The sequence below is a fragment of the Elgaria multicarinata genome, chromosome 2 (genome assembly GCF_023053635.1).
Source record: "Elgaria multicarinata webbii isolate HBS135686 ecotype San Diego chromosome 2, rElgMul1.1.pri, whole genome shotgun sequence".
NCBI classification, from domain to species: Eukaryota; Metazoa; Chordata; class Lepidosauria; order Squamata; family Anguidae; genus Elgaria; species Elgaria multicarinata.
This window is the reverse complement of record NC_086172.1, coordinates 31,838,806-31,852,133: the sequence shown is the minus strand read 5'-3', so window position 1 is coordinate 31,852,133 and position 13,328 is coordinate 31,838,806. Positions and strand designations below refer to the sequence as shown.

Here is a 13,328-nt window from a genome sequence, read left to right as displayed (position 1 = left end):
CCTTTTCAAAGGAGCATTCCTGCACTCTTCAATATATTTTTTTTAAAAAAGGTGGCCACAACATCCTACATCTTCCCGGGACGTCGTGCGCCGCATGTAGAGTGAGGGGGAGGATCTTGCGATCACCATATTGTGAGATCCTCCACCCCCTGGTGTAGACATGCCCCTAGTGTCTTTCCACTTTAGACTTATGTGGTGGTGGTGGTGGTGGTAGTCTGGCCCCTTGGACTGAATGACTAAAGGACCACATGTTCAACACACTGAGCCACAGGAACTGGGCTGCCTGCTAAGGCAGTGCAAAGTAGAACATATTTTTCCCTTCCCATAGCTGTCAGCAGGGAAGCTGTTCTTGCATTTACAGTACAAGAATTGGCCTGTGTTTTTTCTTTCTTTCTTTCAGACTAATCTAAAGCAGCTTTGAAAATAAATCCACAAAAGTTACTAGCCTGCGAAGATTTTTTAAAAAAATATATTTTACCAGCTCAACTACCCACACGTGCCTAAGTAAATCGCTTCTGGTATATCCACCTTCTGATAAAGGGGGTGGAGGAAAGAACATACCTTTTGCCAATATAAAAAAATCTTCCCTGCTCGATCATATGAAGGCAGTTCTTATTTATTTTATTTATTTATTTATTTATTTATTACATTTTTATACCGCCCAATAGCCGAAGCTAAATTAAACAAAATTAACAAAAATTAAAACCATCATAAAACAACCAACAAGTTAAAAATACAAATACAAAATACAATATAAAAAGCACAACCAGCACAACCAAGCATCTTACTGGAGATGCTTGAGCTTTCCAAAGCTCCTCTTGGATTAACTTGGAAATTACCAATGAATAAATGGGGAGAACTCGGATATTTCCCCCAGAATCAATCTGAGGGCTCAGAACAATTGCTTCCCCCATCTTAGAGGAAGTAGGAACCTCTTTCTACTCACCTCTATATAACTAATATGGGGAAGCTGCTCCATTACATTGTATGGGTGCAGGGGGGCAATGCTGTGAGCCAAAAATCAGGGTCGGGGAATGTCAGGCCTCTGAAACCGGAAATTTTAATGCCCAGATTTTAATCCAACTGGAAGAAGAATCCTGGTGATACTACAGCTCATATCTCCTTTGTGATGGACTCGAGTGAGCCTCTGAAATTCTTTTCTTGGCTGTCCTGGCTCAAGCAGCCAATCGTGGAACTGTCTATTTACAAGCCTGATTAGCGGTATGTCAGAGCAGCCTTTATTTTTCTCCCTAATGAACTTCTTTTGTCCTTTTATTTCCTTTGTCTCCCTAAAGTGTTGGACAACCTTTCCAAGGAGCTTACCTCGAAATCACGAAGAACCCCAAGTACAAGAAACTGAAAGATGCCGTGGAGGAAAAAATTATTATTGCTGAAGTAGTAAATAAAATCAATAGAGCAAATGGAAAGGTAAAGACATTTTATGCATAATGGATGAAAGATACTGATGTGTAATAGGATTCCCTTGAACTAATTCTCCCCCCCCCCCCCATTAATTTGGGCTCTTTTTCTTTGTGTTGCATAAACTTTTTTACTGGACTTCTCTCTGAAGGAATATCAAGAATTGTTGCATTTAACAATCCTATGTTTTTATGTTATCTGTAATTAATTATTGCTAGCCTTATTGTTATGTGTAGAATAGCTGTTCTTGTGGGTGATGGAATATTTACATGCATGAGCATTCATCAGACTTGCAAGGCAGTATCCAATGGAGTGCTGCACTCACGCCAATTCCGTTCCAGAAGGGAGACGCACTGTGACGTAACAGACCCTTTACACTAGGCCCATCGCATAAACCCTTCTCAGGCCAAGCACCACCACTTGAAAACCTGAGGGAGGGTTAATTAAAACCTTTCCCCTAGCTATGAGGGAAACAGGTTTAATACAGGATCTGCTCTAAATATACTGTGGGTATAATATGGGGTGGGTGTTTAATAACTGTAAGGCAGGTAAATAATGCCAAGCTGACATGCGGTATTTGGTAGCTAACAAAATAATAATAAGTGTATTGTTATTTAAAAGCTTTAAATAAAAAAATATAATACTTTCAATCCTGCCTAATCTAAACTCTCCACACACCAACCACCTCACTCTCTTCACACCAATCCTAAGTCCCTAGAATCCAAACTCTTCTTACCCTACAACTAAACAACTCTCCCACACACATTCATACTACCTCACAAACTCCCAACACACTCCTTATATACTCCTCTTCCCCCCCACCTATTACATCATAAACCACACCCACTCAGTTCTAACATTCTGTACTTACCAGACATACTATCCAGACATATACAAGATATTCAATTGTGGGGTAATGCCACACCCACCACTAGCGAGACAGAGGTTTAGTGCAAATGAGTGGAAACACTCATTTCTGGAGTGAGGTAGGTTAGTGGAGCTCACATAAGGGAGCTCTGTCCTGATCCAGAAACAAGTGTTTCTGCTTGTTTCAGGGCTTCCTATAGGAAGTGTTAAATCTCCATTACACAAGCGTTGGGTCCCACTTGCACAATGGAATTGGTGGGAAGGGCCAGGTGTGCAACAGTAGGCAATTTATTTCCATTCTACATATACGGAATCCAGCCTGAGAGATCCAACTGCTACCCTTTATTCATTGAACCACATCGACTGCCTCTTTAGTCACCTAGACTGAAAGTGTCTCCGCAAGCCTGAAGACCTGTTAATGCTTATGAGATGCTTCCAGGAATAATTTCTATTATTCTTCCTCCCTCAGTGCAGTGCTAGGATTTTCTTGCTCACAAAGAATAATGTCCTCCTTGCCGATCAGAAGTCAGGCCATATCAAGTCAGAGGTTCCTCTGGGGGACGTCACTAAAGTATCCATGAGCTCCCAGAATGATGGCTTCTTTGCTGTACATCTCAAAGAGGTAGGTGTAAAAGCTTGTATAATAGAAATTTCATTATTCAGAACCAGTATTGCTAATACCTTAATTGCAACCTCTATAGCAAGGATAAGCAACTGGTGGCCTCCAGATGTTTTGGCCTGCAACTCCCATGACCCCTCACCGTTGACTATGCTGGCTAGGGCTGATGGCAATTGTAGTCCAGAACCCCTGGAGAGCCGCAAGTCACCTACCTCTGCTCTACAGAAAAAACGGGGAAGGATTCTGATATTTGTCCATATATCTACGTACATACAAACATGTGTGTCTGCACCTTGCTTCCCTTGATTCAACTACTAGTTTTATTTTTCTGTACCAGGGATCTGGAGCAGCTGGGAAGGGCGATTTCCTGTTCAGCAGTGATCACCTTATTGAAATGGCCACCAAGCTCTACCGCACCACGCTTAGCCAAACAAAGCAGAAGCTCAGCATTGAAATATCTGATGAGTATGTTTTGGCATCTGTTTTAAATAGCTCCCTTTAAAAGTATCGAAAATAGTTTAAAATCAAAGTGTTTAAACTGGTAACAATAACATCCAATTGGAAAAATAAATTAAGCAAAGTGCAAATTGCAACCGCTATCGAGAAAGAAACCACCATAAAGGATCTGGGAAAGCAGGGGGGGCGGAAAGTTTTCCATTTTAAGTGGAATCTGTGTAAGGAGGTAGAGTGTGGGTGCCACCACAGAGAAGGCCCTGCTCTACTATTTTCCTACCTAGCTTGAATGAAGTTGCATGTCCAGCGGCCATTATTGGGACTCCTCCTTGGCCCAGAGGAACTTCCTGTATTTTTTTATTCCATTATCCAGCACCAACCCCTAATTATATCCAAAGCCTCCTGCAGGTCAGTTGCCCACCTGGTTGCATTGCAATATGGACTATTACATCTTCAACTATTATCTGAACATGGATACACATCTATGATTTCAAACACAGTCTTTAGAGATTCATTTTTCCATAAATGCAGCTTCATCTTGACAACTTTGCTGGCATAAAGTAATGTGTGGAACGTAACTGACTCCACTGCATGAACTATTTTCTTGAATAAAAGATGATAAAATCAGATTCTCCTAATAATCTTAGTGTGTGTTCTTTTAAAATAGACCCTTACACATTCCATTACTTTCTCACCAATTTATTGCTATAGAATTACTTGCTTGCAGGAAGGTCTGGAAGAAATGGAGAGTTACGGATTTTTTTGATGACTTATTTTTGGCATTAGGAGAAATGCCAGTGCTAGCAGTATTTGGGGGAGAGCCTGGTTTTTCATGTAGTTAAAAAAAACTGCATTTCATTTACGAAACCATATCCAAAGACATGGAACGTACATTTCAAAATGCTTTCAAAAAATGAAATCTGGGTGTGCTTGGATATATTTTGGGTGTGTAAAGCTATCTTTGATTTTGCTTTACACAAAGAGCGTTTGCATGTAGGAAATACCATATTCCCCATATATATGTTGACACATGTGACAAGTGTACATGTGTCTGTTTAACAGTCTTGGGAATCCACTGCCAATTGGTGCCTCCCTTGTGTATGTAAATGTGGCAAAACAGACGTATGAGCACTTCCCTTTCATTTAGGAAATTTGATCTTGAGTGAAGCAACTTTAAAAATGCTTATGTGGGTTTACCTTGTAGGCCTGTTGCTTATTGACACAAGCAATACTAGATTATGATGATCTTCAGCCTAGAATACTTTAGCTTTAGGGAAAAGGCTGTTGCACAAAGGAGAAAGTGTTACGACTGGGAGGTGTGTGTGAGCTATTGGAGTGACAGCTGAGCTTGTTCACTCTGCCTTTGGTCCAACAATGACACGTGTGCATTTGAGTCTGCCCTTATGCACCATCAGATTTCCTTTTTTGGCAGAGGGATCTAAAAGAAACTTGAGGCATAGCATATATACCTTTTAGTCAAGGTGCATAGAAGTTGGCGGTGAAATGGAACTCAGAAACTGGACTTGGGAGAAGCGCTGCAGCTCAGTAGTAGAGCACCTGCTTTGCATGCAGATGGTCTCATGTTTAATCCTTGACATCTCCAGTTAAGGCTTGGGAAGTCTCCTGCCCGAAACCATGGAGAGCTACTGCCAGTCAGTGTAGAAAATACTGAGCTAGATGGACCAACGGTCTGACTCAATATAAGGCAACATCTTGCTTTCCTAGAAAGAGCTGTAGTAATGGTTGCTATCAAAGGCATTATACGATGGTGGGGCTTTAGGTTTCTCTCCAGCGGCAAATGACAGTTTCCATTGTTATGTTTATCATTATTGTAATGATAATCTTTTCTGAGCAATTTAGATGATGGAGCGTGATGAAATATGAATAAATGTTGCCCACTCCAGCTTTAGGTAGTTCACTTTATAGTTGGTATTTGGAAGAGGATTGGTATAATCCTGCAGGTGATTAGCCACAGTTTTTAGACTGATTTAACTCAGGGGTTGGGGGCGGTAATTTTGATACCATGCATCACAAATAACAATGCTTGTGGAGTGTTGAAACATTGTGCTCTAAAGGACTTGTCAGTATTATTTGGGGGGGGCAGGAACACTGGACACTCTCTATGCACTTGATGAGTGCTGTGTTGGGGAAAGGAAGGGCCATTGTTGCTGAGAGCTCTGGGCTAATGACTCATCAGGGACTCCAACTGAATAGTTGGAAAGATGTACTCTAGACATTCTGAAAAGTGCAAACTCCTTCTTCCCAAGAGCTCTGCAGTTAATTTGATTTGTGGCTTCTGGTTTAAGGCAGAACTCCTTCTGAAGTGAGTTTAAATGTGTGCTGGAAGCTTCACTTAAGGTTTAAAATGCTGAAAGCAGAGGCTGCCTCTTCTAAAAGGTGGTGTATTTTCCCACTTCTTTACCAGTGGGACCTGTCAGAGCTAAATTGTGCTGTGATGGTATCTTGATTCTTTCCAGTGTTCCTATACACAACGATTAGGAGGTGGGGTGGGGAGAAATAATCAGGAATGCTTACATGAATGATTTGCAAGCGACTGGGAATTCTGCCTACCCATAAGGAAATCAAGAACCATAGAGCCAAGGAAAGATGGGAACTGACTTCAAGAAGCAGTTATAAAACTAAAATTCGGCTGGATAGGAAATGAACTTGACATAATCCAAGTAATTGCTGTGAAAATAATATGAAAATGAGGGGGTGTAGACACTAAATGGATTCTGATAAACCCTAAATTATTATAGGTCAGATAAGTAGATACCGTTGCCCAGCTGTGTTGGGGTCAGTTGAAAAGTTTTACCTAGTAAGCAGGATGCTTCCTACATGCTATTTTTTTTAAGCAAGTATAACTTTTTCTCCATGACTAATAAAACCCTGAAATTGTAATTGATCTGTGCACCCTAAAGAACATTACCCAAATGCAACTACAGTAGACTAGCATGCAGTTCCAAACCTAGGACACCATCCATCTAAAGTGAAGCCTCCTAAGATCCATTGATTCAAATGAGGAAGGAGTTGGGCACATGTTTAAGTTGCCCATTGCAATAAAAGGGGTTTTAAAAAGTTGGCTGAATCTTGTTACGGGATGGGTAAAAAAGCAATGTTCAAGATTGCCAGGATTCTCTGAATATCAGTTCGCATCTTGTCTTGTGCCCAATTCCCATTTGTCACTGCTCACTCTGCATGTGTGGGGAAATTGAACAAATTGAGCAGCAATCGAATGTGAAATTTGCATAAATTTCCCATTTCATTTGCACAAATTTTCCTGTCCTAGATAGTTTTTGAAGTTCTGTTTGGGGGTGGATAGACATGTGACTAGGCACAAGAAGAAACACTGATTAAAGAATCCATTAAGGTTCAGAGGAAGGGGTTTATTCTGGGCTGGAGTGTGTGTCAGTGGAAGTAATTCATGCATAGGACTGGATTAGGATATACCCAGTAGGAAAAATGAACAATTCGTGGGAAATGTGGGCTACTAGACACTATTAGCCTTGTCCCGACACAACAACTGTTTCTTCCTGTTGGTGAGAATTGTTAGCAGTTGTCTTTAGGAGATTAAATTGCCCAATCACATAATACATTAGCTAGCAGTTGGTTCATGAATGAAAACACAGATCTGTCAATGGGAAGTTCTTCTTTCTTCTATTTCAGCCTTCCCCAACCTGGGGCCGATCTACACCAAGCAGGATATAACACTTTAAAAACAGTATGAAAACGGTATATGTAATGTGTCCTGGGCCTGAACAGTTGTCATAACCATTATAAACTGTTATAAACAGTAGTGTAGATCCTGCCCTTCGGATGATTTAGACTACATCATCCACCATTCCTGACCATTGGCTATGCTGGCTGGAGCTGATGGGAGTTGAGGTCCAACTCCCACCAGGAGGGCACCAGGTTGGGGAAGGCTGTCCTAAAAAATGCAGGAGGAAGATGAACGTCAGATTTCTTTTCTTCCATGAGACCTACCGGACAGGACTGGTGGAATTCTGACACCAAGAAGCTAAAATGTATCATGATGCCACTGAGAAGAAAGTTTAGGTGCTTTGATGAAAAAAAATATACACTTCGAAGACAGGATTAAACAGTCTCAAAGTAGCTGGTCATTAAAAATAGACTATTGGGAACTGAGGGATTTTTTTAAAAAATAGTTATTTCTGTGCATCAAATGAGAAAAAATCTTTGTATGAATTGTTCTGGGAGCTCCAAAAGAGCTGAAATGCATTTTCTGATTGTTTCAACAAGTCGTAGAATTCCTGCAACCATGTTGAGCCCATCATGAAAGTGAAGTCTGAGTTTGACATCTGTATTTATTCCATTGTCTGCTTTTTATTTTTGTTTTTGTAAAAGCATGCTAAGTTCTATAGGGCAACGCAATAAGTGTGTCCGCCAGAGTTTTTGTCACATTCTTCCCTATATGATGCTCCCCATATGCACAGTGACATGCATGTGCAATGGATTACTCTAATGTCAGTCATGTGTGGCTGCCACCACACACAAGCAATTCAGTTTTTGGCATGTTAGAGCAAATGTTGCTTTTTGAGCCCCTGCAATGAGATGCCAAAAGCAAATAAGAGAGGTTTGGGGTTGGTTTGTTTTTGCTCCTTCTCACATAACAATAGAACTTGTGGGCATCAAATGAAAGTCATTATTAGTACATTCAGAACAGACAAAATAAAGTATACCTTCACACAGTGCAAAATGTAGTTCATTGTAACAAGATGGCCCAATGGCATTAAAAGGGGCTTAGGCAAATTCATGGAGGAGAAGGCTATCAATGGCTACAGGTCATGATGGCTGTATGTTACCTCCAGTATCATAGAATCATAGAATAGCAGAGTTGGAAGGGGCCTACAAGGCCATCGAGTCCAATCTCCTGCTCAATGCAGGAATCCACCCTAAAGCATCCCTGACAGATGGTTGTCCAGCTGCCTCTTGAAGGCCTCTAGTGTGGGAGGGCCCACAACCTCCCTAGGTAACTGATTCCATTGTCGTACTGCTCTAACAATCAGTCAGTGGCAGTATGCATCTTAATACTCATTGCTGGGAGACATAACAGCAAAAGAGGAGTGGTATTATCTTCAGGTCCTACTTATGAGCTTCCATGAGGCATTTAGTTGGCCACTGTGGGATACAGGATCCTCGACTAGATAGACCTTTGGTCTAATCCACCATAGCCCTTCTCACATTTTGAATTCCATTTATGGAAGCAGATCCACAAAGGCTAGTTGCTCTTCCTATAGCTGCAAGTGCTCAACTGTGTGAATATGCCTCAAACCTTAGCTGAAGTGGGAATCTAGGAACTTAGGGCATTTGTAATATTTAGTTTTGGCCGCAAACTCCTTTGCTATTACACTTGACTGTTAAGACTGAGATAGGAAGCTTTTGCCCTTCCAGATTAGTTATTTTACTAATACAACTTATGCAAGTGCAATGTATTGATGGATCCCAGGGCACCTGGGGCTGTTTTGCTCATCAGAAAAGCCCTGATTCCTGGTGTGGGTGTGCATTTGGCAGCATGATTTCCTTTATATGGTCAAAGGGATGCTGAAGATAGGGTAGGGAAGAAACAGCAGAATAGGGAGGTGTATAACTGTTACTGTAATAATAACATTGGGTTCCAGTGCTGGTGTGGACACCTCTGCACCTCAGCTGTCTAGGTTTCCATGCTTTTACAGCTTTTACAACCCAGCTCTCTAGCTTGTTGCCAGATCTACAGCTTTTACAGCCAAATCCTCTCAATTCTCTTTTCTGTGCCTAATCAGTGGGGCAGGGAAAAGCAAAGTATTGACTCAGAAGGTAACCCTGATCAGGCACCTCTTTTTTTTTTTAAGTAAATTCATTTTAAGGTAAGTACTTATCAAAACCGCACAGAGCAGGCACCCTCCTAGAATAGCCATTACCCCCTCACTCTGAGATGGGAGGCAGTGACGCTCATACAATGGTGCATGTGGTAACTCATGCATCCACCATCTAAGACACACAGGAAGGATGTTTTTTCTCGAAAATGATTGTAGACTTGTTTGCATAAATATGCATATATAAGTGATTAAAATTCAGTTGACTAATCAACTAAGATTTCTTTAATGGGGTAACAATCCTAATAGTTGCATTTTGGCCTTTTCATTAAAAAATTAACAACAAAAACTTGATATTTGGTATTAAGAACGACCTTTGTACTACATAAGACAGAATCAAACGCAAACGTGTTGATGCCTGAGTTAAACAGTCTGAACACTGCTCCCCCCCCTCTACCAGCAGTAGTAAGTCTTTAATTTTTAAAAAAACTAAATAACTTTGGACTTGCAGCTCTTAATAGTCTCTAAAACCTTCAGCCTGTCTGATAGTAGGGCCAACCCTGGTACAAGCAAATTTTGGACATGCTCCAAATACTTAGAACTATGGAAGATAACTAGAAAACATGAAAGTATACAAATAGAAAACATTGAAATAATACAGTTGCATTCTGAAGCCATACTTTATTACTAATTTAAAGAGGATATGTGAAGGAATGTATTTACATATGTGGTGGGATTGTAAATTTGTGCAAAAGTTGTGGAAGATGGTGTTTACTGAGATTGAGCAGATTGTTGGATTGAAAATAGAGGACACACCAAGGATTGCATTACTCTCACTGCAAGAAGATCTTAAATGTACTAAAGAAACTAAGGAACTGATAACGAATTTGCTGACGGCTGCAAGGTTAATCGTAGCTAGGAACTGGAAGACACAAGGAGATTATTGTATTGAAGAATGGTATAAAGAAGTGTGGGATATTGCTATTAATGATAAATTGACATGTAATATTAAAATGAAAAGAGGTTTAGCAAAAAAGAATGATTTTGAGGGAATATGGGAAAAGTTCTTAGTATTTGTGTTTTTTAAGGGAAGCGGGAAACCACCAACAGAAGAAACTATGAGTTTTTGGAAACAGAAATGAGATCCCGAGGTGGGGGGGTGCACTTTTATGTTTAGCATGAATATGTTTAATAGATTAATTTGAATATATGATATAAATGCTATTTTATGTTTATGTATTAGGTTTTTTTTAAATTTGTTAACTGATGTAAAAGTCGATAAAAAGATTTTTTTTTAAAAAAAAAAGTGGATATGTGAAGTGTTAATGCTACTTGCTTTCCCCCCATGATTGCAGTAGTAGCTGTGATAGCTGTAATCCGTAATTAAAACCTGTGTCTTTGCATCTCCTAGGTTCCTCGTTCAGTTCAGACAAGACAAAGTGTGCGTGAAGTTTGTGCGTGGCAACCAGAAAAACGGCATTGTTCCCACTTGCAAGCGAAAAAACAACAGACTTCTCGAAGTTGCTGTACCTTAATTATAGATACACAGATGCTCTTACCTTGCATGGACAAATTTCTTTGTAATGGTGCAATTTTATCCATCGGGGATTTTGTGGGAGCGGGAGGGGCATTCTGCCAGCGGCCAATAGCTTTGGGAATTCCTTTCAAAAAGATGCAACTAACTTATCAACACACACACTTCTGGTGTTTGTAGGATAACTTTTGGTTGAGATATACAGGCTTTGTCTGCTGAAAGCATATTAACAGGCAAATTTTTGTCACACTTGTAATTTCTTTGTTTATTCCTCACTTTTTAGTGCTGCATATTTGTTAAATCCAAATGCTTTCCTGACCCCATTCTTCACATTTGTTTGATTAGAATCTTGCACCTCAGGCTATATAGACTGCCAGAAAGGTTTGAAGATGTCCGCTGCGCCTGTTTCCTCCTGCTCCTGTTCTGTGGCAAAGCTCAGTCCAAAGGGTTAATCGTAGACCAAGATTGGAGAGTCTGGCAAAATTCTGGGATTGAAGCAGTTACCTTGTTAATTGCAAACAGCATCAACTACTATGTAATTTGATCTTTAATGGAATATAGGGCAGGAAACCCTAAATTCTGCAAAGCAGAAGGAATGTATGACTGCATATGCAGCAGCTGCATAGGCTTTTTTAAAAAATTGAGTGAAAAATGCTGGTGTTTTGCATCAGACTTTTTAATTGTCGCATTTAATGACTTTACAGGAGTAGGAAGCTAATGAGTCAATTAAGGAGGCAATAAGTATATTAAGCGGATACAATAGCCATACAGCCCAGGGCATGTTTTCTGTTCTGTGTGGGGTTCCCCCACCCCACCCCGCATGCTCTCTTTTAAAATTACCCTTAAACGGTTAAAACTTTATAACATGCAGTTGTTTGCATGGGGGAACAAAGGACAAGGTATTTTAAAATGTTTGTCAAATGAAGAGATAGAATCTTTTTGTCTCACACATTGGTATATGTGCTGTACAATGTGCAATAAAGCATTCACACAACTTGTGAAAAGTATTTATAATAACGTCTGTGGATACTAAAGACGTTTGGGGCATCCTGCGTATTTGTTGTTATAAGGACTGAAGTTAGACTAGAACTATGTTAATTCTGAAGGGTTTTTTTCTGGATGTACACTACAGTTACCACTTTGGGGGCGAAATCCATTTGGGGGGATGATGTACATAAATTTGATATTAATGATAAATAACTGTCCTAATTCCGTGCTGTTTGGTACTCTTGTGATAACCATATTTTTGTATTTCAACCAGTTTTATATAAGTTTGTGTGCCTGATATGTAATGTGTGCACAGAAACACTTTACAATCAAGAATTGCATTCTAAACTTCCTGCGTACAGATTGCAACTTAAAGCCTTGTATAAACCAGAAGAATTAGCCGAAAGCATTGATTTATGGAGTGTCGTTTTCAAGTGTTTAGACAGAAGTTAGCTAAAGGAGAATGTTGAATGTGACTGTTTGATTTTGTTGATGTAAGGATGGTTTTAGAACTATTGTATTCTCAGTTTGATGCAAGAACTGGCCTTCAAGGAGAGGTTACTGCACATGATGTGCAATGCTAAAAAGCCCAAGTATAAATAAAGAGAAGCTTTGAAGCATTTACTATTTGTTTTTAGGCTTCGGTTATTTATCAGACATGGGTATGAAGAGTTTGGGGTTTTTTTAATACTGCAGAGTAGAAAAATTAACTGCAGAAGATGCTTTAATAGAAATCCACCACTTTTGCATCTGCAATTCAAATTCCATCCCATTTGATCTTGGATGAAGTGGCTTCAGAAGAGCTTTGCAGATAATGAATTTTGACAATTTGGTATTTACTTACACTACTTGATTCAGATTGAATGCAGAAAACTCAAATTTACAGAGCTTGTGGTACATAGTAGTTCACTATCTGAACCAGGCGGTATCTCCCAAATACGAAACTCCTAATGGATGGTGTGCACAGATGCTGATGCTGCAATAATTAAAAGAAGCAATAGTTCCCCACCTTCCAGCACACTTGTGTGAGCATGAAACAGAACTCAGGATAAGGTTGTACAGATCAAGAGGCAGGGACATGGAGACAGCACAGGTTGGTTTCTCAATGGCTAGAGTCAGCAGACTTCACCCCCCCACACACACACACCGTAGTATGGCCTCAAGTGTACCCATTTATCCCATATAAAGGGAAAGTAAACCACTCCTGATATTTATGGAACAACGTTATGATGAGAGTGAAATGTCCTGGGGGAAGTGGTGATCCTTAAGGAGCCAAAACGGCAGTGTCCAAGGAAGCTATCAGCTGGTTTGCCGGAATCTTGGAGTTCACAAAAGCACAAAAAATCTTGAGATAGTTTTGTTTAAAAAAGTAAAGGGGGGGGGGGACCCAACCAGCCCAATGAGGGCTGAACATGCTGAGGGCTGCAGTATGCTGAATGTCATTTGGGGAAAGGGGATAGAAAAGTTTTTCTCACAATTCTAGAACCAGTAGTCGTCCAATGAAACTGAGTGATAAGAGATTCAGGACAGACAAAAGGAAGAACTCGTTAAGCTGGGGCATAGTTAAACTATAGAATCCACTGTCATAAGATGCGACAGTCACCAGCTTAAATGGCTTAAAAAGAGGATTGGACAG

The 13,328-nt window shown here is 40.2% G+C and overlaps 3 protein-coding genes across 5 annotated transcripts in view; 1 reads left to right on the top strand and 2 right to left on the bottom strand.

The window, feature by feature from the left end:
* MYO1B (myosin IB) overlaps positions 1–12,316 on the top strand; it is a 135,614-nt gene extending 123,298 nt beyond the window's left edge. For all 3 annotated transcript variants that reach the window (XM_063116243.1, XM_063116242.1, XM_063116241.1), the window contains 4 exons: positions 1,296–1,428; positions 2,756–2,908; positions 3,243–3,370; positions 10,583–12,316. In XM_063116243.1, the coding sequence (XP_062972313.1) occupies positions 1,296–1,428; positions 2,756–2,908; positions 3,243–3,370; positions 10,583–10,706 (538 nt within the window). In that variant the 3' untranslated portion in view covers positions 10,707–12,316. The remainder of the gene's footprint in view (positions 1–1,295; positions 1,429–2,755; positions 2,909–3,242; positions 3,371–10,582) is intronic.
* Positions 1–13,328, bottom strand: part of CAVIN2 (caveolae associated protein 2) — a 291,429-nt gene that overhangs the window by 70,134 nt on the left and 207,967 nt on the right. The window lies entirely within an intron of this gene.
* The window catches only part of STAT1 (signal transducer and activator of transcription 1), a 365,052-nt gene that overhangs the window by 260,038 nt on the left and 91,686 nt on the right, over positions 1–13,328 (bottom strand). The gene's annotated exons all lie outside the window — the stretch shown is intronic.